This window comes from Thamnophis sirtalis, unplaced genomic scaffold (assembly GCF_051295495.1).
Source record: "Thamnophis sirtalis isolate CommonGarterSnake01/CBP01778 unplaced genomic scaffold, rThaSir2_p1.2 scaffold_5, whole genome shotgun sequence".
In the NCBI taxonomy this organism is placed as follows: Eukaryota; Metazoa; Chordata; class Lepidosauria; order Squamata; family Natricidae; genus Thamnophis; species Thamnophis sirtalis.
In genome coordinates, this window is record NW_028261385.1 from 67,179,812 (window position 1) to 67,202,647 (window position 22,836).

General features: G+C 36.7%; 1 protein-coding gene across 6 annotated transcripts in view; it reads right to left on the minus strand.

Annotated features, from left to right (window-relative positions):
• The window catches only part of LOC106537484 (TLE family member 4, transcriptional corepressor), a 168,495-nt gene that overhangs the window by 60,373 nt on the left and 85,286 nt on the right, over positions 1-22,836 (minus strand). For 4 of the 6 annotated variants that reach the window (XM_087715955.1, XM_014051623.2, XM_014051625.2 and 1 more), the window contains 2 exons: positions 15,026-15,230; positions 13,395-13,411 (listed from right to left, as the gene is read on the minus strand). In XM_087715955.1, the coding sequence (XP_087572081.1) occupies positions 13,395-13,411; positions 15,026-15,230 (222 nt within the window). The remainder of the gene's footprint in view (positions 1-13,394; positions 13,412-15,025; positions 15,231-22,836) is intronic. The other 2 variants (XM_014051626.2, XM_014051624.2) reach the window with 1 other exon arrangement.

A 22,836-nucleotide genomic window follows, 5' to 3' on the forward strand; every position in this document is an offset into this window, starting at 1 on the left:
CTCAAGACACAGTTCAGTAGTTTCTTTCCCCTTTTTTCTTAGAAATAAACATTCGGAGGTAGAATATTTGAACTTGGCAACAGCTTACCCATTTTTAAAACAACTGTTTTACTCAATAAGCCTCATCTTATGCTCACCTTAATTCCGCTCAGTATATAGATGTGGATTCACATGATTAACTGATTCTTACGTTACACAACAAGGATTTCCCACAAATGGAAAGTTATGTCAGTCACATTAGACCTACTGTTCTCTTCACTACTTTTCTGTGGAGAGGATCATTCAGTAATGAGAATCCACATTCAGGCTGGGTTCATACATCAACATAAGCTATAGTTTGCTTAATCATAGTGTATGAATAAGCCAAAAATAGCCAGGTTCATGCATCAACCTAGGCCACAAACTATAGCATAGAAAATAAAGTGGCTAGATTCACACAACATAAAAATCCAAACCAAAACATTATACTGTGGTTTACTATGATGTATGAAAAAATAACAGTTGGAATTATTGGAAGCCCAGAAACAAATTTACTCACGTTTCAGTCCCTCACAGCCAATATCACATTCTGTTACTAGTGAACATATTATATTCAATATTGGAACTTAAGGCCTTTTAAGATGTTTGCCTTCTGGGTAACTATATCATCTGCATTCTGGGCTCCAATATCCAGATTCTTAATAATTCATTGACTAAGTATATAGTAAAATAAGTCATTCTAGATTATATGTTGTGATCCTTAAATAAACATTCCATGCTTACTTAATATGCATAAAACAGCATCAATATACAACAAACACCATAAGAAACACATGTAAAAAAAACACAAAACAGGTGGGGGTAGAAAGGTCAACTAACCAGACTGTAAATTAAATCACAATTTAAATACATGCATATATGTCTTTGTATGCATACATATGCATAGGACATTAAGTCAACAGGAAAACACATTTTGGGAAAAAATGCAGTGTTAGTTATTTAAGACAAACTAATATAAAAAACTAAAGCTTTGCTAATTAATATTTGCTACACTTCGGTGCTTGGTAGATGTGATGCTGAACAAGCTAGCTTGTCTCACCCAATCATATCATCAGTCCACTCAAGTTTCATCATCAGAGAATTGGCTGAGCCCCATAGATATTCATTCATCTGGTTCACAAACAATTACATTACAGATATTAGAGCACCTGTAACATTCCCCACAGTCTATATGCCCCAAGGCAGGTATCAATTAATGCCAAATAACATGTTGTACTGCGAGATCAGAATAAATTGAAATAAAAATAAACCCTAATTATTTTGCAGAAAAGGACCAGCCCCTCCTTTCCCAATATTAGAACTAATACTTCCTTCTAAATGAAAGGGTAATTCACCCTGAGTCTCTTTGCAAAACATTCTCCTGGAAATTCAGTCCTAAATTCATGTCATCCTTTGAGTTAGAGTAAATAGTAGCCTGCATGATAAATTGTGGGGTTCTTCGTTGTGGTTTCTGACCATCTGCCATATTTCTAAACAGAGAGCAAGACAATCACCAGACTCCTGGGCTCTTAAAATAATCTCTTCTAATTACACAGCACAATTTTCCCCGCACTCTTGTTTTTCTGATCTGATCATCAGAATTACTATTTCAAGAGATTCAGCTATGTTGAGCAGGGGACCAACGGAGCTAATCCCTACAAGTCCTGTGAGACCAGAGTCAATTCCCACTATTTCTCCGTACAAAGAAAAATAGCAGGGTTGTGCCATTTTAGCTTTTTTTAATTAAAAACAAATACATCTGTATTTCAAATTGTTAAATGGTATTCCACCTCTGCTCCGCTATGGAAACTAGTGCATCTCTACAGAATTCAAGGCACTATTTTCATTCAGCTGCATCACAAGAAATAGGTTAGATTTATAGTAGGCCCAGACTGTTTTATGTCACCTTGTTCAGTCTCTCAACAGCATTACAAGTCCTCACAAAATATATGGCTACAGTTTCCTATTTCTGTCTGAAAGACAAATAAGACAAAAAGCATTCGTAGATGAATAGATTTCAGCTGCTCCCCAAGTGCCTTGCTAAAAAATCTCCCATAATATTTTGCACTATCAGGAATTTCTTGCGCTGTGAGACAACCTTTGCAAATCTTCCCTTCACCCATCAAGGTTGCTGCAGTTCATTGGAGCATAGATAGATTTGATCCCCACAATTTTTCTTTATCCAAGTAGCCTCTTGTTCTTGCAACCATGGTGTACTATATTAGTCACATGCATGGCGGTTCTCTCTACATACACATCGATATCTGCTACAACTGTAGAATCCTATTGTCCAATTATGCATCCAACGATTTCACCACTAACTCATACAATAGGTCTGACAGCAGTGTGTTTCCTCTACTGCCAGCAGCTAAGTTCATTGGCGGCCAAATCCTCATAATTTGACCAGAGTCACACTGCAACTTGTTTAGAAAATGCAAATTTAACTGGCGTCTCTTCTATTAATACTGCTGAATATTTTATACAAACCTGCACTATACAAAACAACCATTGAGGTTTCAAAGACAGGATTGGATCTAATTAGATTTTCCATTTAATGGTGAATGGTCAGTAGCATGGCATGGAATAAAAAAATCTTGTCTAGCAAAATATTTGCAGCTTATTATTGTAGAAAAGGCCTTTCAGATATTCAAAACCATTGTGAGTTTTGAGGCTAGAAATTTATTATTATTTAGACAATGCCAGGCGGAACCTGACGACAAAGACAAACGGCCCCCTTGAAGTCCATCCACTCTTATCTGGTACCAATTTGTCTTAACTGTTGGTAGATCAAATTCTAGCGTATGTTTGCATGGAATAAATTTGCAGTGATTTTAAACTCTGTCCTGGCTCCTGGTTTCTTGTGCCAGGTATAATGACTGATGTAGTATTTAAGCAATGGCAAAAATATATTTCCAAAGTTATTTGGCAAGGCAATCTGATAGCCCTAGTGCCCCTCTTTCTTCAGCATCCTGCAGCAGTTAGTAGTTGACTTCTTTAGAAAGTTTCACAATGGCTGTAGGGTCATGGGAAAAATATGTATTTGAACTAAGACAGCTTTAAGGAAGCAAAAGCTGAGTGCAGAAAATGTGTTGCATCCTGCTGGTGGCCTTCTTGACACATATATATTTATGCACCCCCAGGAAGAGCTTTTGACAGTTTAGTGAGCATAAACACACCTCCCTAATTTCCTCCAAATCGCTCATCACCAATATTCTTTATTCCCTGTATAGATCTCTTTCAAGCTGCATATTCATCACTGCATAATGGCTTAACAGCACTTAATCAGTAGACTGGCTTGCCTCCAGAAGTTATAGGTATTCCATCACTGGAGGTTTTTATGGAGAGATTGGATAATCATTTGTCCAGGATGGTTCAGGGTCTCTTGCTTGAGCAGGGACTGGACTAGAAGACATCCAAGTCCCTTACAATTCATTATTCTGTATTCTATTCTGTATATGTTAATCCACATGAGAGAGGATCTATGTAATCAAGGACAGCATAGATAGGCAAGTGCCAATATTTAGATCACATTGTTTTTTGAAGAATAAAAGCATCAGAGGTTTAGTGATTGGACAGGCAAGGGTATTATTTCCCATGGCTTTACTGGACCTCAGTAATCCAGTGTTTCTCCTTTAATAGTCAATTCACAAGTGCTAAGGACAGAATAAGGAATGACATGGTTTCAAAAACAGCCTAGCAGTACATGCTGAATGCATGAAGAACATTTCATGCACAAGGAACAAGAGCCATACTATTTTCTACATAATCATTTGGAAGTAAATTTCACTATGTCCCATTGCTTTCTAAAACTCATATTACTCATTTCATCAGCTAACTTAACTGATAGAAACTCAGATTTACAGTGAGTAAAATTAAAAAAAAAGATATGTAAGGATCATTCTAGTTTATCTGAACTATGCTATATATATCAATTTAAGATTTAAGAAATCTTTAACCCTTCTTTTTAAAATGCTCAGAAAAAATGTCTATCCATTTTTATGATGAATAATTAACATCCTACTTTTCTTTAAGATTTTGCATTCTAGCTTAAAGATACCTCTTCATGAATTTCATTGAATACATTGCCTAAATAGTTTCAGTTACATAGCAACTCATAAATGAAATATGTAATAATAAGCATTTAGTTCTTTTGCTACTTCACAAATTCTTTTTGGGGGGAGAATTTGTGTGTGTGTGTGTGTGTAGAACTTAGTAATAGTGTAAGAATAACATAAAAGGGAAGGAATTAATGACAAAGTTGACAACCATGTGATGAGGGCAATAGCACTCTTCCAAAATATTAGAACATAAATATAATTGGACAGGTTTCTCTCCTTTGCATACCAGTGAGTCGCTTACCTTAATTATTTCACTCTTACAGCAACACCTAAATTTACATTTTATGAGCTGTTCTAAAATCTGCCCTGCTTAATAATCTGTATCTTGAAGAAAACACTTGAAAGCGTCTCTCACAATTAAACCCAGCCACAACCTTGTATAAATCAAACTTTTGCTACCATATCAAAATGTTACACTGGGGCTGCATAATGTTGCCCACATCCTCATTACATGGTACACTAATTACTACCAGCAGATTCAGAATTTTCTGCACATTAGAGGCTTTTAGAGAAGCTATAAAAAATTTCAGGCACCATTAATTTAAATTTGTATTGAAATTTCCTTTTGACAGATGGCCAAAAATTACTTATTATTTAGAGCACCAGAGCTGCCTGTTTGCACATTAGAAGAGGAAAGGGAAAATTAAAAGCAAGCAGGAAATTTATGTCACGTTCATTACCTGTTAAATGTTAAGGAGCATTATCTTGCATGAATAAATTATTTCATACAAGCACACAGTCTCCAGCTGCTGGCAACTGGCACGTTCTGGCCAATAAAAACCATCTCAAGTCACATAGCAGACAATCATAAAAAGGCTTTCTTAACCAGGAGCCACTTAAGAGAGAACAGATCAATAGAACAAGCAAACTAACTGCTACTCTGGGTATTATGGATAACATTTAAAGAAATTAGCAAACTATTTCACCTTGCAAAGCTGGCAACAAGCCCTAGATGCAGAGACAATCCAACTTTGCTACTTGATGGCTGTACAAGACAAACATTTATTTATAGCTCTCATTGTCTAATAAATCAGTGGAAAAAGAGTTGTACTTTGTATGCTGTCACACTGGATGCCCACCTAATGGTTTAGAAAGGAAGAACCCAAATAATGACAGGTGAATTAGTCTCATCTACCAAACAATGACACACCTCATTGGTTCATTTCCATTGCCCTTTCTTGACTTTTTGAGCATTGCTGGCCAGCAAGCAAGAGAATTTATACACACTCACAATTCACGCAGCAATTTATTAATATGCCTTTCTTAGGTTTAATTTCAAAGTATATGTAACCATAAATTTTCAGTACTCCTGCCCTGGAAAAAAATGAAACAAATAACCAGCCAAGCATAGCAGTTCATAATATTTAGCCTTTAAAGAATTTACTGTACAAAGTTTGCTATTTTAATCCAAGAGCCTTGCACATCCTGCTATGGAAAAACACATGGAAATAGTTACAGTTACTTGTGATCTAATAGCAGTAATCCTTGACTTGCAACCATTCATTTAGTGACAACATTAAGTTACAATGGCACTGAAAAAAGTGACTTGACTGTTTTTCACACTTCTTACCACTGCAGCATCCTTGTGTGTCACATGATCAAAATTTGGACACTTGGCAACTGGAAGGTATTTATGATGGTTGCAGTGTCCTAGATATGATCACCTTTTGCAACCTTCTGACAAGCAAGGTCCAAGGGGAAGCCAGAATCACTTAACAACCATGTTACAAACTTAACAAGTGCTGTGTCATTTAATAACTTTGTCAAGAAAGTTAAATCAAATGGGGGCAAAATTTAATTAACAACTGTCTTACTTAGCAACAGAAAACTTTGGCTCAATTATGGTTGCAAGTCAAGAGTACCCTTTAAAAGTACGATAAAAAGAAGTTATTCAGTTGTATATGATTAGCTGCCTAGTAGTTGCCTGACAACTACTGGTTTGGCATTTCTGAGTAACCAGAAAAAATGGAAGAGCCATTATGAATGGCTGAAAGATGCAGTTTCTTGATTAGTCACAAGATGCCTTACTGTGGGAAGAAGGGGGTGTCAATATTTATATTAAAGACATAATATTATTTGGAATTAGAAGGTTGCACGTTCTAAGAAAACTGAAAAGTGTATTCAGCATTCATTAGGCAATTCATTAAGTATTTATACACCCCCATCCGAAGCAAATGAAAAAAATAGCAGACTTTAATCTCCTAATACATAGGAAAATAAATTTGGCACATAACAAATATAAAACATTAACAAAACCATAGCAAAAGCAGTAAATAGCACATTAGTTCATTAATCCAACACCTTTCTAAAGTTCAAAAAACAGACAACCTGGCCATACATACAGGGGATGAGTTCTAAGAATGAAACTTCACAACAATGAAAGTCTTCAGACTTGCTACCTCAATCAGACCTCAAAGGAAAGTCAGGATGCATTCAGCACATGTCACCACTGAAGGGGACAGTTGATAAGATGTATTCTTTACATCAGGGGTCTCCACCCTGGAGCCACAGCCCACGAAGGGACCGCAGCCTATTCGGAACTGTGAGAAGAAAAGTCAACCGTAGCTGTGTCACAGGGACATGTGATGGCCTCTTGTTATCGTTTGACAAGCAAACTCAGATTCACTTAACAATCAGGTTACTAACTTACCAAGTGCAGTGATTCATTTAGCAATAGTGGCAGAAATAGTCATAAAATGGGGCAAACTCACTTAACAAATGTTTCACTTAGCAACATAAATTTTGGGCTCAATAACTCAAGGACTACCTGCATGTTTGTGTGAGGGCATGTTAAGTTTCTTTTTCCACAATCTGGAAGGACATTTTTAGACCTTGTTCTTTGGGAAACTGGTTTATTTGTAGGTTGGCGCCCCCCTCTCCCTTCCCTCCCCCTCCTTCCTCCATTCCCTTCCCGCCCTCTCCCTCTTTTTAATCTGTCACTGCTACACATACTGAAAATTGTTGCGGATTTAAAACTGACAGTTCCTATCAGTTTGTAGCTATTAGGAACCCTGAGGTTAACTGTGAAGTTGACAAGAACAAGGTCAATTCTACTCTGTTATAACATAACAAAACCAGCAAAGGATTGATTTGGGGATCAAGCTTCAGACCTTTGTCATCATATTAAAAAAAAAGAGAGAAAAACCAAGAACTGGTAAACTGTGAAACCATGAAGCCTCCACAGAACAGCTGTTAGGTATCTCATTTCTCTACCCTTCACCTTGTTAACGAAAACCCATTTCCCTCATCTGTAAACACACTCATAATTCCATGATCAACTCAAAAGCACAACTTCAGTGATTTATACTACGTACAAGTACTGTAGTTTTTGACTTAACAACAGTTCCCTTAGTGACCATTCAAAGCACTGAAAAAATGACTTATGACCGTTTTTCACACTTATGACCATTGGAGCATCTCCATGGTCACATGATCAAAATTCTGATGCTTGACAACTGGTTCATATGGTTGTAGTGTCCTGGGATCATGTGATCAGCTTTTGCGACCTTCTGACCAGCAAAGTCAATGGGGAAGCAAGATTCATTTAACAACCATGTTGCTAAATTAACAAATGCAATGATTCACTTAACAACTGTGTCAAGCCAGGTCGTAAAATGGGGCAAAACTCATTTTACAAATGTTTCACTTAACAACAGAAATGTTGTGCCCCATTGTGGTCATAAGTTGAGGACTACCTGTGTCAGGTATATACAATAAATCTAGGTACCTGATTAATATCTGTTCTAACGTGCAGAACTGGACTTTTTAATGTAATATTTTAGAAGAGTGGAGGGGGGCAGAGTTAAATAAGCCACCAGCCTAGAGATGTCACAGTCCCACAAATGGCCTAAACACAACCCCTCTTGAATTCCATTAACCTTTATCTGGTGCCAAGTTAGTACTGAACTTTATTTGACTAGATTCCTGTATATAAGCTTGATAATAAACTGCAACTTAATGTAATATTCTTTGTGCTTGACAAATACAGACTGAGAAGTATGAGAAACAATATGAGGACTAGAGAAAGTTTGCTGTTTTTATGATGGAAACCAGCATTTTCTTCTTCCATCCTCCCCCCTGCCCCCCCCGATGCTTTTCCCCATACTTTTTCCTTGCTCAACCTAAACATCAATTATTTTTATGCAACTAAAAACCTTTATTATCTAAGTTTTGTTTGCCAACATTGTATCTTCTTTGGAACATTGGCCTAGTCACTGCGATACATAGCTTAATTATGTCCAAATTAAATAATAGCTGTCTTACAAAAAATGCCAAATAATTAACTCAAGAGAAGAGACATTGCATCCATACATGAAGTATTGCCGTGACTTTCCGTTCTCTGCTGTTTGCCCTTTTTGTTCTTATTTTTTATTTATTTCAGCCAGCCTTGAGCATTGCCCAGAATAGGCAGAATATAAATATTAAAACAAACAAAGATAGTATTGGCCTTTAAATGCTATAACCTATATGAGTTCTGTTACCAATGGAGACGAGATTGGCTTTTTCCCATCTATGGATCTCCTTCAAAAGAACCAAAATGAAATGTAGAATCCATTCTGGATGTGCAGTCTGCTCTCAAACGTTGATGGCATAAAATGTTGATGGCATGAAATTAATTCATTTTATGCTCTGCCAAAGCTTTTTCTGATGTCCTTATGCCACAGGAGTTGGCGGGTTCGTTGGTTTTGTTTAGAAAATAAAGATTTTTAATTTATTTTCTGGCTTAAGTAATTTTACTGTGCTTTGGGCAGAATTTTATTTGTTGCAGCCTTTTTTGTTCTTTGATTAATGAAATTGTCTTAGTATTTATATTTTCATATTAGTCGCTATTGAAACTAGTTGGCAGAAACATTGTTTTAAAAACCCACAGACTTCAGAATGATTAAAAGGACTTTAATATTTTGCTTTACATCGTATACAAGCTGAGATGTCCCTGCTTAGCAATAGATTAGTGCCAGATCTAGGGTGCATTTCTGACTAAATATTCTGAAAGGCAGTGTTTTGTACCGGCCTGTTGAAATATAAATAATCTTCCAGATGCCAATGCTAACCCCACTGAAATATGCATTATAGGGCTCATAGTATGGGACTTAAGCCATTTAAAAGATAAAAGTCATGCCCATGATATATTTATTCTCTGCCATTTCAGCCCTTGTGGAAACATACACTAGAAATAAGAACTCCTTGGAGATTGATAGACAGGAAGACTTTGATATGAATCTTTCCTGCCATGGAACACAAAACATCTCCCAGAAGGATCTTCTTCTCCTGCTTTATTCCCCAGGAAGTTTCTGACAACAGCAGATTGTATTTTTAAAAATTAGCCAACAAACAAGAATATATATATTTATTTCACTCTCTGACCAACAGATCGTTCAGCAATGTATCTTATATTAATATTTACAATGGTGTTGAGGGATTTTCATGAATGGAAGGAATGCAAGTGTGGGAGGTCCAGAGTTGCAAGAGCCAGCCTGCTTTCAGCTGCTGATAGCAATATCAATAGCACTTAAACTTATATCCCAGTTGATAGTGCTTTTACAGACCTCTCTAAGTGGTTTACAGAGTCAGCCTATTGCCCCCAACAATCTGGCTCCTCATTTTACCCATCTCAAAAGGATGGAAGGCTTAGCCAACCTTGAGCTGGTGAGATTTGAACTGCTGAGCTGCAGTTAGCAGTCAGCTGAAGTAGCTTGCAGTACTGCACTCTAACCACTGCACTACCTCAGCTCTTCTGCATTGATTTTCTTATGCAGAATGAGGCCACTTTTCTCCACTCTCTGCACAAGGGCTTGAAAATGTTCTCCTCAAGTGATAACAATACATCTTCATAGAGGTTCTTCACAGTAGATGTGTTAGAGCCCTTTCCCAGTGGAAAGGATTTCTGATCAGAACAAAAGTAGAAGCATCTCAAGGAGGAGCCAATGTCGTGACGATACAGATGTACGGTCTTGATGCTTGAGACCGTTGCCGATACTTTTGTGCTGGGTGGTCCAAACGGACCTAAACCGTCCTATAGAAATGGTGAACATAAAGAATATGTCTTGCTGATCTCAGGGACATCGCAAAGTCCCTGATCGATCCAAGAAACGTTCTTCAAGCCAACGACAAAAAGTCCAGCCCCAGGCTGGTGAAGTTGGGACAGCTCCAGAACAGAAGGGAAGCAGAAAGAGAAAGTGTGTCCATCTGGTGAGGAAGCTTTACTGTTTTGGAAAAGACTGCCCCAAAATTTCTTTTTTAAAGTTAAATTAAATCCGAAATCAGAAGAAAATAAGTGGTTGAATTGGATTGCTATATTGGATTGCTTTGGATAGTGTGTTTCTGTTTCTTTGTAATTTTACTTTGTGGATTGAAGTGCTCGCAACTTTTTTTTTTCTTAAAGAGAACGGATCAGTTTTTCTTCTATTTTTTTATTTTTATATTTTAACCTATGGATTAACATCTTCTTTATTTCAACAGGGACTTTTATTACTTGTTATTAATTCCATTTAAGAACTTTGTTTCTTTTAAATTTGAAATAACATTAGAGAGTGGGAAACAATACTGCCACTTGGAGGCTGGAGACTTGAGTTTTTGAAACAATACACGTTCCCTTTTCCTTTTGATCTCACTGACTTTGTATCTCGAGGCTTGGCAACTTGTTTATAGAAAGTAATAAGAAGTGATAAGAAACAAGGGCACAAATTGTTTTTAAGGTGCACTTTAAGAGTCTTACTGGCAGTGGGAGAGAAAAAGAAACAGAATCTTCTTTTTTGAAGATCATAAATGAACTTGTGTTTAAGCTAATTTAATATAAGAAGCCTTGAAAGCCAGAGTGGCAGTATCTACCAGCTTGCCAAAATGGCACAACATTCAAAAGAAACAATAACTTTGCAAAACATCTTGGCTGGAATTCAAAATTTATTAGAAATAACAGAGAGAATTGAGAAGAAGATGGAAAAAATAGAGTTTATAGCAGCAAAAAAATGATGGGGTCAGAGTCCCAAAAATTGAAGGGGAAAATGATTATAAAGACAAGACAACTGATTACCAATGGAGTGAACGTGGTTGAAAGAGGGAAAAGGGGAGTATGGAAAAGGGAATTAGATTGACAGGAACTATACCCCGGATTTCAAGGCATGGAAGAAGAAAAAAGAGAAAAATGATGGATTTGAGGAGAGAGAACTTCTCAGAAGCAAGATTGACAAGCAAAGATAAGCTGATTAAAATGGCAGATGGAGGGCATTGAGATTACTTAAGTGATGCTACAAGCAATAAGCTGCAGAGAGAAGTCCACGAAAATTTTATTAAGGAAATAAATAGATCAATTCCACAAATGACAAAAGAAATAAGACTATATTATTACTAGAAGGATGCAGGCTGATATATGAAAGTTGATAATAAAAAATTAATTAATTTTAGTAATTAGTGATTAGTAATTTAGTAATTTCTAGAGTGCTATGTTAAATAAATAATTAATTGATATGGATAACAAGGTACATACATGTGTTGGTTGGCGAATGAATTTTTGTTTATGATTAATATACATAACAATAACAATGAAATTACAAGGGATATAGTAATATATATATATATATATATATATATATATGTATGTATGTATGTATGTATGTATGTATGTATGTATGTATGTATGTATGTATACACATATACATATACATATATATGTTATATTTGTCGTGATGGACTCTTGTGATGAGCCGATTGACAGATAATGGAAGCAGTTAGCTTCCTCCCATAATTGGGGCATACCAGGGGCTGTGACACTAAAAATATATATATATATATATATATATATATATATATATATATATATATATATATATATATATATATATATATATATATATATATATATATATATATATATATATATATATATATATATATACACTTTGTTAACAAACATAATTAATTTTTATTTAGAACATGCTATAAAGGGGTAATGTTATTAGATGATATTAGAAATAATTAATGAAATGCTACGATGTGCTTGTGTTTTTTTAATTTTGCACTATTTCATGCAAAAGGATGTTAAAACAACCACAGTCAAATGAGAAGCGTGGTATGTTGATAGTAAGATATATAAAGATTTTTGATTTAAAATACATAATGTGATTTGAATTATAAGCAATGACTGTGGAAGAGATGCATGAAAGTTATTTGTAACCAATCGACACATTTCTACAATATGATTAGTGATTAGTAATTTAGTAATCTTTAGAGTGATATGTTAAATAAATAATTGATAATGATAACAAGGTACACACATGTGTTGGTTTGAAGAGAGGAAACCTTATATAATTAGCAAATGAATTTCTATTAATAAATAACAATTATAATAATAACAATGAAATGACAAGGGATATACTTAACAATATATATATGTACTGGCTCAATAAAAGGTATTGGGGTAAATAGTTAACAGCAACTTGGAAAAGAGGATTAGAAATTTTGTTATCAATCATAATTAATTCTTACTTAGAACATGTTATAAAGGTGTAAAGTTATTGGATATTAGAAATAATTAATGAAATGTCATTATGTGGTTGTGTTTTTCAATTTTGGATGATTTTATGCAAAAGGACGTTAAAACAATTATAGTCAAATGAGAATTGTGGGATGTTGATAGTAAGATATATAAAGATTTTTGATTTAAAATACATAATGTGATTTGAATTATAAGCAATGATTGTGGAAGAGATGCATGAAAGTTATTTGTAACCAATCGACACACTTCTGTAATATGTAACGAAAGATTATTTTATTTTATTTTTCTGTGTTGTGTTTGTTTGTCTAACCAAAAATTAAAAAAAAATTCTTTAAATAAAAAAGTAGAAGCATCTCCATGCCAACTGACAATGGAAAACCCTTCTGATGCAATGGTGGGCAGCTGCTGGTTTGGGGCAAACGGGTAGTTCCAACTGGGCCCACCCAACCACCCTAGTGATATTTGGGCCATATATTGCCATGTTTTTGGAGCCATGCATGGGCTCACATTTCCGGTGCTAGGCGAACCAGTTGTAACATTATGTGATGCCCACCTCTGTTGTGATGACATGGTACCTAACAAGCTCAGATTCCAGCAGTGAATTTTCACTTTTATATAGTGTTTTAAAATTGTCTATCCAAGACTAATCAATATGGATATCACCACCTAGTTACCATAATAACTTTTCCTATGCTTTAGTTCAAATTGTAATAAATGCACTGCAATTCTTTTAGCCCACTCCTTCCATCTGTGAAATAGAATCTTACCTTTATGGAGTCTCTGTCTTCAGGCAGAACAGCAGCAGCAACATGAGCAAAGGAGAGAAGGAAAGAGACAGAGATAGAAGGTATTTTATATCAGACTGTGTATTTCTTCTCTCTCCAAAAACATACCACAACCTTAGTCTCCGTTAAAAGATAACTGGCGTTTTTTTTTATAAAGTTAATTATTAAGCGTGCACAACCAATGTTTAAAGTTGATTCCATTAACCACACCTGGTCGATCAAGAGCCTTTGAAAGATGCTATAGCAGTAGCACAAAATTATATAGGATTGAGCATCTTTTTCAAAGATAATTGTAAACCAGTTGCATGCTTATTTCTGCATTTGATCCTTATTTCTTAGCACATAGGCATCCTCAATCTTTAATGTTTAATAACACTACATTTCCAAATTGTGACCTATGTATTATAAAACACCAAAATGTTACAGTTATTTAATTACACACACTGAGATACATTGGTATGATTCATGATCACATTTTCCTGGCATCTTTCTCCTCCTCCGTTATTCCATTGTCATGGAACTAAAGATGCCTTCTTTTTCATTTAGACAATTCACAGTTTTTTGTATCCATTATTATTGTATATTAACTAACCCTATTGCACACATGAACATAATAACTGGCAATTATTGGCCACTTTCTCCTGTGGAAGTAGAGTAAGAATTGGTCAAGTATGGCTGATCTAGATCGGTCCTTGCAAAATGAAGTCGGTTTCAAAAGATGCCATAGCAGCTTACAGAGACTTTGTATGAAGCTGAATGGGACATGGGATAGTCACTTTGACTCACAAGATTCTTTGGAGAACCATGTATGAGGTTGGAAACATGGTTTTGATCTCAGAGATCAGATTGTCTCCTATTATTTAAAACAGGCTGGACATTTGTAGAGAAGAATCCAAAGTCAGAGAGAATCCCCCTTCAATGAATAAGATTAGGGCTTCTCAATAAAGATTGCAAACAAAAAGTGATAGAGTTGATTACCTCCCATTATTAAAACAGGTTGGACATTTGTAGGCAAGAATGGCACTTTCTCTTCAGTTCCACTTACTGGCCAACCAGGCTTCAGAAGAATCAAGAATGAACCCTTAATCTTTCTCCATTAAATAGGCAGGGCTCTGACCCAAAACCTCGAGTCTAAAATAGACAACTGGAGAACTAAAAGAATGCCCTTTCCAAATCTTTTGGCTAGCTTGAACCAAGTGGTGAAATTCATTTTTTAAAAATTACCGGTTATGTGGGCATGGCTTGGTGGGCGTGGCAGGGAAAGGATACTGCAAAATCTCCCTTCCCACCCCACTCCAGGGGAAGGATATTGCAAAATCTGGATTCCAACCCTACTCTGGGGCCAGCTAGTGGTGGTATTTGCTGGTTCTCTGAACTACTCAAAGTTTCCGCTACCGGTTCTCCAGAAACTGTCAGAACCTGCTGATTTCACCCCTAGCTTGAACTATAGCTCCCATACTTCCCAACTCAGATTGACAGCAAGACTGATCTAGAAAGTTACTAGAAAGGAAAGGAAGGAAAGGAAAGACTCAAGGATCTTGGCAAGGACCTTGTACCTTTTAACATCTGAAGCAACTTTCTCTGAAAGCTGAAACCTAGAAAACAAATCTTACCTCTTTGGTGATCACTATCGTGATGCTTCTTTTCATCTTTGATTGGAAGGTGGGACTGCCCCCCAAGGGCACTTGACAAGGCTAGGAGGCCCGCACTGCTGCCAATGGGTGGAATGGTGGGTGGCTGCAATCCGGAAGGATGTGGAGTGAGAGGCACTGGAAGGCCATGTCCATGTGATAAATGTTGGGCCTGGAGTTGCTGCTGCTGTGAAAAATTAAACAGAGTTATTGCATTTGTTCCAAGGAAGAGAAACTTTCAGGGTGGCTAACTATGTGCAGGTCCTGGACTCAGGTGTCTTCAAGGGCTGTCAACTAATCAATGATCCTGATTTGCTACAAATTATTCCAACCCTTGAAAAAACAAAAGGGGCAGAAACACAGTGTTCATGAGAATAAGGAATGGATGCTTATAACCAAAGCTTAATGCAACACCTGCATTAAACAACAACTCTGGCTCAAGTCAAGATTAGGGAGAAGACGCTGCAATATTATTCACTCCATGATATTATTTTTTGGGGTCTATATTCAAAAGGAAAATAACACCTTGCCATCTGAAGTGAAACTCCTTCAATCTTATTTTTTCAGAAACAGTCTTTTAAGGACATCGAAAGTCTAATAAAAATGCACAAGTTGACTATCAAGGCAGCCATTAGGTTTTGCTTTTAATTTATTTATTTATCGAAGGAAAAGAAAGCTGAAAATTGAGAAAGCAAGCATTAAGCTGTTCTCCCCAAGCAGCCACCCAGCATGCAGCAAGAGTTCATTTGAAAAAAAGGAAACCTGAATTAACAATCCAGAAAAGGAAACTGGTTGCAGCCACCGTTTAAAGTCCTTTAAGTGTCCTCAGCGGTACTTGAGCAAATTACTAAAGAAAATCTAATGTAGCAAGGCTTGGGTCCTCCTGTAGGCTTGCTCAATAATGCTGAAATAATTGGGCACTCTGTGCACGTTTAGTGATGCTCGAATGAAAAGCTAGAGGCCTGCCCTTGTACTCTTCTCTAGCTGCTGACTCTGTGTTGTGACAGGTTTATTTGAGTGGGACTGCGATGCATGCACCAGTAGCTGCGCTGACAAGAGTTTAAAGTCATTTTTACCAGTACACTGGCAACACATAGAGAAAGCCCTTGAGAGGTTAGAATTGGAGTGCTTGACCTCAGCCCAAGCTGCTTCAAGCTCTCTGCTGTACTAACCATTGTGGCCTAGATGGTTTGTTGATGTCGCTGCTGAAGGAGAGGAGGGTGGGAGGAAGGGAAGGAAAGTGGGTTGAGGGAGGGTTTATGTCACACTCAATCTCCCCGAACAGGGAACTTTTTCACTTCATACTTGCACCTACAATAATTCGTAAGATGACTTTAAAAATCGGCTTTCGCTTTCCCAAACCATGTTATTTAAACAAAAGAACTCTAATTTTGCTGTCTCTCCTTCCTTCCTTCCTTCCTTCCTTCCTTCCTTCCTTCCTTCCTTCCTTCCTTCCTTCCTTCCTCCCTCCCTCCCCCTTCCTTCCTTCCTTCCTTCCTTCCTTCCTTCCTGTTTTCAAAAGAGGGCGGGCCAACAACTGTCTTGCTATACATTAAAAAAATACACCCACTCCTTTGCTTCAAAACTCTTCCAATTTTCCCCATGTATTCATTTTTTAACCCCTCCTAATTGGGTTTACAATCTGTCAAACCAACATTATTCTAAAGTTTGGGAAAGATTAATCAGTGCTTAGTTTTTGTTTAAATGAAAACGTATGCTTTAGCCAAAGAAATAAATTCAAGCCAAATTTCCTAAAGTTAGCCAACAGTGGGCATCTGTTCAAATTAATATTAAATCTTAAAACACCCGCAGAATTACCAGGCCAATATTTCAAAGATATGAATTTAAGTATTTAATTCAAGCATTTCTGCTCCGTTAAATCAGCCCATCCTACTATCAATGCAAAACAATACATTCCACTCTCCTCTGCTCTAGTCAATAATGCATAAATATTATATTGGGCTTTTCCAAGCCTTCACCTAATTGCAGCCCAAGGGCAGTTTTTCCGCATTTACTGACTAAAGAATTTCACCTTATTCTTCCCAGAATTCATCACTGTACCATTTTGATGGACTGATCATAATCATCATCATGAGCAACATTTGAATTGATCCTCCCCCATCCCTCTGTTATTCTTGTAGAATAAATGTATTCAACATGATAATTAAATGCTTTATAATTAAGGCAATCATTTATGGCTTTATTTTCTGGAATCAAATGTTTTAAGTAATATCTTTAAACCAAGGGCACATTAAGCATGGCACATTTTACCTTATAAAAAAAAACCTGGATGGCTATTCCAGGTTGGATTACTGCAATGTGGTTTACATGGGGCTAACCTTGAAGATACATGAGAGCTACAACTGGCCCAGAATGAGGCAGTGTGTGAAGCAGAGGTGGTATTCAGCAAGTTCTGACCAGTTGTGGAGAACCGGTAGTGGAAATTTTGAGTAGTTCAGAGAACCGGTAAATACCACCTCTGACTGGCCCCACGCCCATCTGTTATCTGCCTCCAAAAATCCCAGCTGATTGGGAGGAAATGGGGATTTTGCAGTAACATTCCACTGGAGTGGGGAGGGAATAGAGAATTTATAGTATCCTTCCTCTGCCACGCCCACCAAGCCACGCCCACAGAACCGGTAGTAAAATATTTTGAATCCCACCACTGGTATGAAGTTTACTCATATGACATCTCTGTTGTGTGAGTTGCACTAGTTCCCAGTTTCCCTATGGATACAATTCAAGGTGCTGGTTTTGCCTATAATGCCCTATGTGGCACAAGGCCAGGGGCCACCTCTCCCTAAAGGCATCAATTCGTCCTATTGGACCAGATAGGAGGGCATGTTCCTAGCCCCTTCCCTTAAATACTGCTACCTTATGGGATCCAGGAAGTGTATCTTTTCCATGACAGACCCTGCTCTGCGAAATACCCTTTCCCTTAAAGTTTGGCAGCCCTCTATTCTCCTAGCCTTCCAGAAACTACTTAAGATCTGGCTTTACCTCCAAGTGATAGGAAAGGGTGAATTGGATGAAAGGCTTTAACAAGGATTTGGGAAGCTTAACTTCCATGCCAGTTTTTTAATGCTCATGTTTTTAGTAGATATATGAATTACATTGTTGTTTTTTTTTTGTTGATTGGGAGACACCCAAAATTCAATATAAGATGAGCAGTTACACTATGTTTTCAATAAATAATAAATATTTTGAAGTATTTTAAAAGAAATATGTCCAATTTTCCCCCTGTGCAACTTTCATATTTGACAAGAGAGCTTAAATGCATTCATAAATATCTAAGTATCAGTACATGGCATGCAATTCATTCCATCCCTAGGTACAAAAATCTAGAAATAATAAACCAGGCTGACATTTGGTATATTTGAAGGAAAAGCATACGAAGGGGAAAAGAATCTTTAAAAGTTTTTAACATTGATTTCACTGTCATTTCCTAATGTGAAATCTGAAATATTGATAACGGAAGTTTGGAGGATGCCTTCTGCCCGTATCTAAAAAGTTGGCGAATTTTTTAAAAAATGTGCATATATCCTATGGACAAATTAGCTGATAATGTTCTCTAGTTGGAGTCAGCACATTCAGAAGCCAATTTTCCTGGAAAGTATTCAGGTTTCTACTGGATATTTTCCAGCCAGCACCATGCCAGAGTAATCTAGTGCTTTTTCCCTTACAGACCCTGAAAGCTTACTGCCATTATCCAAACAGTCCTAACATCCTCTTCCAACTCAAAGACACTTTAGTGTTAACTGACAAATTAATCTCGCAAAGACCTCACTTCATATCTCAACCCACATACATGCTGTATGTACATCCTTTCCTCACTGCTGGGAAAAAAAGAGGAGCAACATCCAATTAAAAATATTCTCAACGGTATTGTGATTCAAATCACGCTGCATATGAAAACAGCTACAAAGGGAGGAGAGGAGTATGAGTACTAGATGGGTAAGGCGGAATAATAAGGAAACCTGGAAAGTGTGTTATAGAAACAGCAAGGCAAAGTAAGTCTAGAACACTAGATGCACTTTAATTCTGGAACACTGAATCAAAACCCTATCAGCACAAATTATGCATTCTTACAATCACAAATAGAATGGGGATATTTAGACCAACAAACTCCAACCCTCCCTCAAAGCTCAGTACAGAGAGGTTTCCGTGTAAGGCATCCCCAACACATGACTGTCTAATCTCTGATGGCATATAAAGGTAGTCCTCGACTTACAACATTTCATTTAGTGACTGTTCAAAGTTATGTCGGCTCTGAAAAAAGTGACTTATGGCCATTTTTCATATGGTCACGTGATCAAAATTCAGATGCTTGGCAATTGACTAATAGTTATGACATCTGCACTGTCCCGGTAATTAACATTTAAGCAACCTTCTGACAAGCAAAGTCAATGGGGAATCCAGATTCACTTTACAACCATAAACCGTAACAACTGCAGTGATTCATTTAACAACCAGGGCAAGAAAGGTTGCAAAATGGGGCAAAATTCAGTCAACAGTTGTCTCTGTTGAGCCCAAATTTTGGGCTCAATTGTAGTCATAAATCAAGGGATACCTGTATTGGATGAAATCTACTACCTTGTTAAGGAGTTGGTTCCACTATCAATATGCTCTTATCATTAAAAAGATTTCTGAACATTCAATCGGAATTTGGTCTTTTGTAATGTGAGAAATGATTTCATGTCTTGCTCTTTGACATGACAGAGAACAGGTCATGGCCTCCAATGCAATGCCCCCTTCAGATATTAGAAGTAAATTATCACATCTTTCCCAAAATCATTCCTGGCAGAGCTCAGTAGCATTAAAAAAAAATCATCAAATGACTATTTCTGGTAATATTTCTAGTTAAGTACATATCCCAATCTCAAACACAATGCAACAGTCAAGTTGTACAACACAGACTTTATCTATGGAAAAACACAAAGACAACTTCTGTGCATGAGTTTCGTGGGGGGGGGGGGGGGACACTTAGCTAACAATACTTTAGTCTTGCTCCAGGCAATGTTTTAATATGTAGTTCTTACTGACACTGCAAGTCTGGGCTGCTTTTCACTTTTCAGAAGTTATAAGCCTAGCTTTCTACTTTTAAAATTATATGGGAAAATCTATATGAATGGGAAAGGTTCATCACTGCAGATGCTCAACGTCAGCATATAGAAAATAAAGGAGTATGTAAATCTGTGTCGGACTGTTTTATCCTTTTCTCACATGTTAAACTAAGAAATGCCTGGTTGGGTTTTCTTCAACCAAGAAGATGTTGTGTTGTTGGATGACTAATTTTTCTCTCATCTATGATACAGCTTGGCAAATTTGTTTGGGCCAGCTGGCTCCTCTGTCCAATACGAACTTGATTAAAGGTTTCAGAGATTTACATATAGGAGAACAAAGTTGATCCAGTTCCCTTATCTTTGTCACAATCAATGTGATTGTTGTTTTTAGAGAAGTACAGAAAAACAACATAATCAGGCTAGTACTGCCTGGCATTAGGAACTGTGAATCATTTACTTTAGGAAGGACATAATTTGATCACTAGTTTGATCAAAGAGTTGTGGTGGCACAGTGGTTAGAATGCAGTATTGCAGACTAATTCTGCCAAATGCCAGCAGTTCAATTCTCACTAGCTCAAGGCTGACTCAGCCTTCATCCTTCCAAAGTCAGTAAAATGAAGAGCCAGATTGTTGGGGGTAATATGCCAACTCTTAGAGAGGACTATAAAGCACCGTGAAGCAGTATATGTCTAAGTGCTATTGCCGTTGCTATAATGCCATAGTTCATCTTACTACCAAAATTTGTCATAGATAAATAATTTGAGTTTTTGTATTACATACTGTATGTAGAATTGGCCAAGAATTCTCCTGTTCCCCAAAAACTATCCCAAACAAAACTGACATTACGTTTTTACTTCAAATCTCTGACTACAAGATGTTGGAACCCATTCGCCAGCCTTGTATTAATAAATCAAATCTTGGAAAAAAGTTGGGGATTCACAGAGCTGTTATGGCTCCCTACAATTTCATGTGATGCTTATCCTACGAACCTTCTTCTCCATTCAAAGTGGAATTATTATGCATTATTTAAAAAAAAAATATTTCAGTCTGGAATGGGAAAAAATCATGATAAAGAAATACATCTTGCAGTTTTAAAGCCAATGATAACAAATACAAGATCATCATGGAACAAAAAACTTGAATATTGAGCATGTATGTATGAAAGTTTGTATCTGCAAAGATAAGATCTGGGGGAAAAATATTGTGCTGCACCTTTCCATTTGGGTTTATTGAAGTAATTGAACTAAAAAGTTTTTTTCCCCAATTGTTTGCTTTCCTTATGAATCTAAATGGATCATTTTTAGTTTTTATGTTACTTATTTTTTTCAGTAGGACTGAATTTTTGAGAAAAAAGATCCCCCAAAACAGATGGTTTTACTTCTATTTCTTTTTATACAATAGAGAAAAAAGAAACTCACTGGCAAAGTTTGCTTAAAGTAAGCAAAGGCAAAGTGAAAAAATCAATAAAAGTAGACATATCTTTGTTTGGTTTTTAAATGTAACTACAGGCACTCCTTTCCATTACAAGTTTCCCAATGACTCACATGTAAAACAAAAGCAAGATAAAACATATAAATTAAATCAGATAAGGATTAAAATACAAATCACCAGGAAAAATAAAGCATATTCAAACTGTGGAAAAATAAAAGTACATTAAAAAAAAATATGTACTAGATCAGGGATGTCTAACCTTGGTAATTTTAAGACTTATAGACTTCACCTTCCAAAATTCTGCAGCCAGCATTTCACTCATTTGAAAAGCATGATTGGCTGGGGAATTCCAGGAGTTGAAATCCACAAGTCTCAAAGTTACTAAGGTTGGACAACTCTGTTCTAGATAATATTAATCCACACAGACAATACTACAACACCAGGAACTAAATTACTGAGAACTTGTATACTCTGTACATTGTATTAGTGTCACCACAAATGAAGCAGTTTCAGAAGGCTTCACTGCCCAACAATCATTGCTTTCAAGTTAATACGAATGAAACAGAGGATAAATAAAACTCACTGAAGAAAAATGGGATTCATTAAGAATGTATTAAGCCGATTTACGCTGCATAGAAAGAAACAGAATTAACAGAAATAGGTACCGAATCACATAATAACCAATCCCAAGGCAAATCTGAGCCAAGTTATCATTCCTGTTCCATGCATAGTATTATGATTAAATAAGATATATTTTGTCATTGCTTACAATGTAAAACAACAATAACATGAAGTAGGTACCTCATTAAACCAAGCCTCTTTTCGAACTTCCCGTCACAGCAATCTGTGTGCAGTATACAACAGGTGGCCAGTTTATTGTTCAGCTTTAAAGCTCCAAGCACAGTGTAATATAAGTAGAGTCTTTGATGAAACAATAAAAAGCTAGGAAAATAAGTAATCACTGCACAGAGGTCATAGTCTATTACTAATTTACCCTACATCTTCTCTGATTCGGAGAAGTGGCAGCTCTAAAACCACACACATTTGGTGAGAATGACTTCACTAAACAGAGTCAGGTTTAACCATCCATATTTGAAGGAGAGGGGAAAAAATGTGGCGTTCCCTTCCTTCCCTTCCACATTAAATCAAAATGTTCTGAATCAGCGGGCACAATCAAATTCTCTGCCCTAGTACAGATTCAGGAGCAGACACTCTCAACCGGGAGAAATCAAATGAAATCAATGGAGCTATGCCAAATTATGCCAACCGAAAGCCTAGCCTTTATTTCTTAACCTTTGT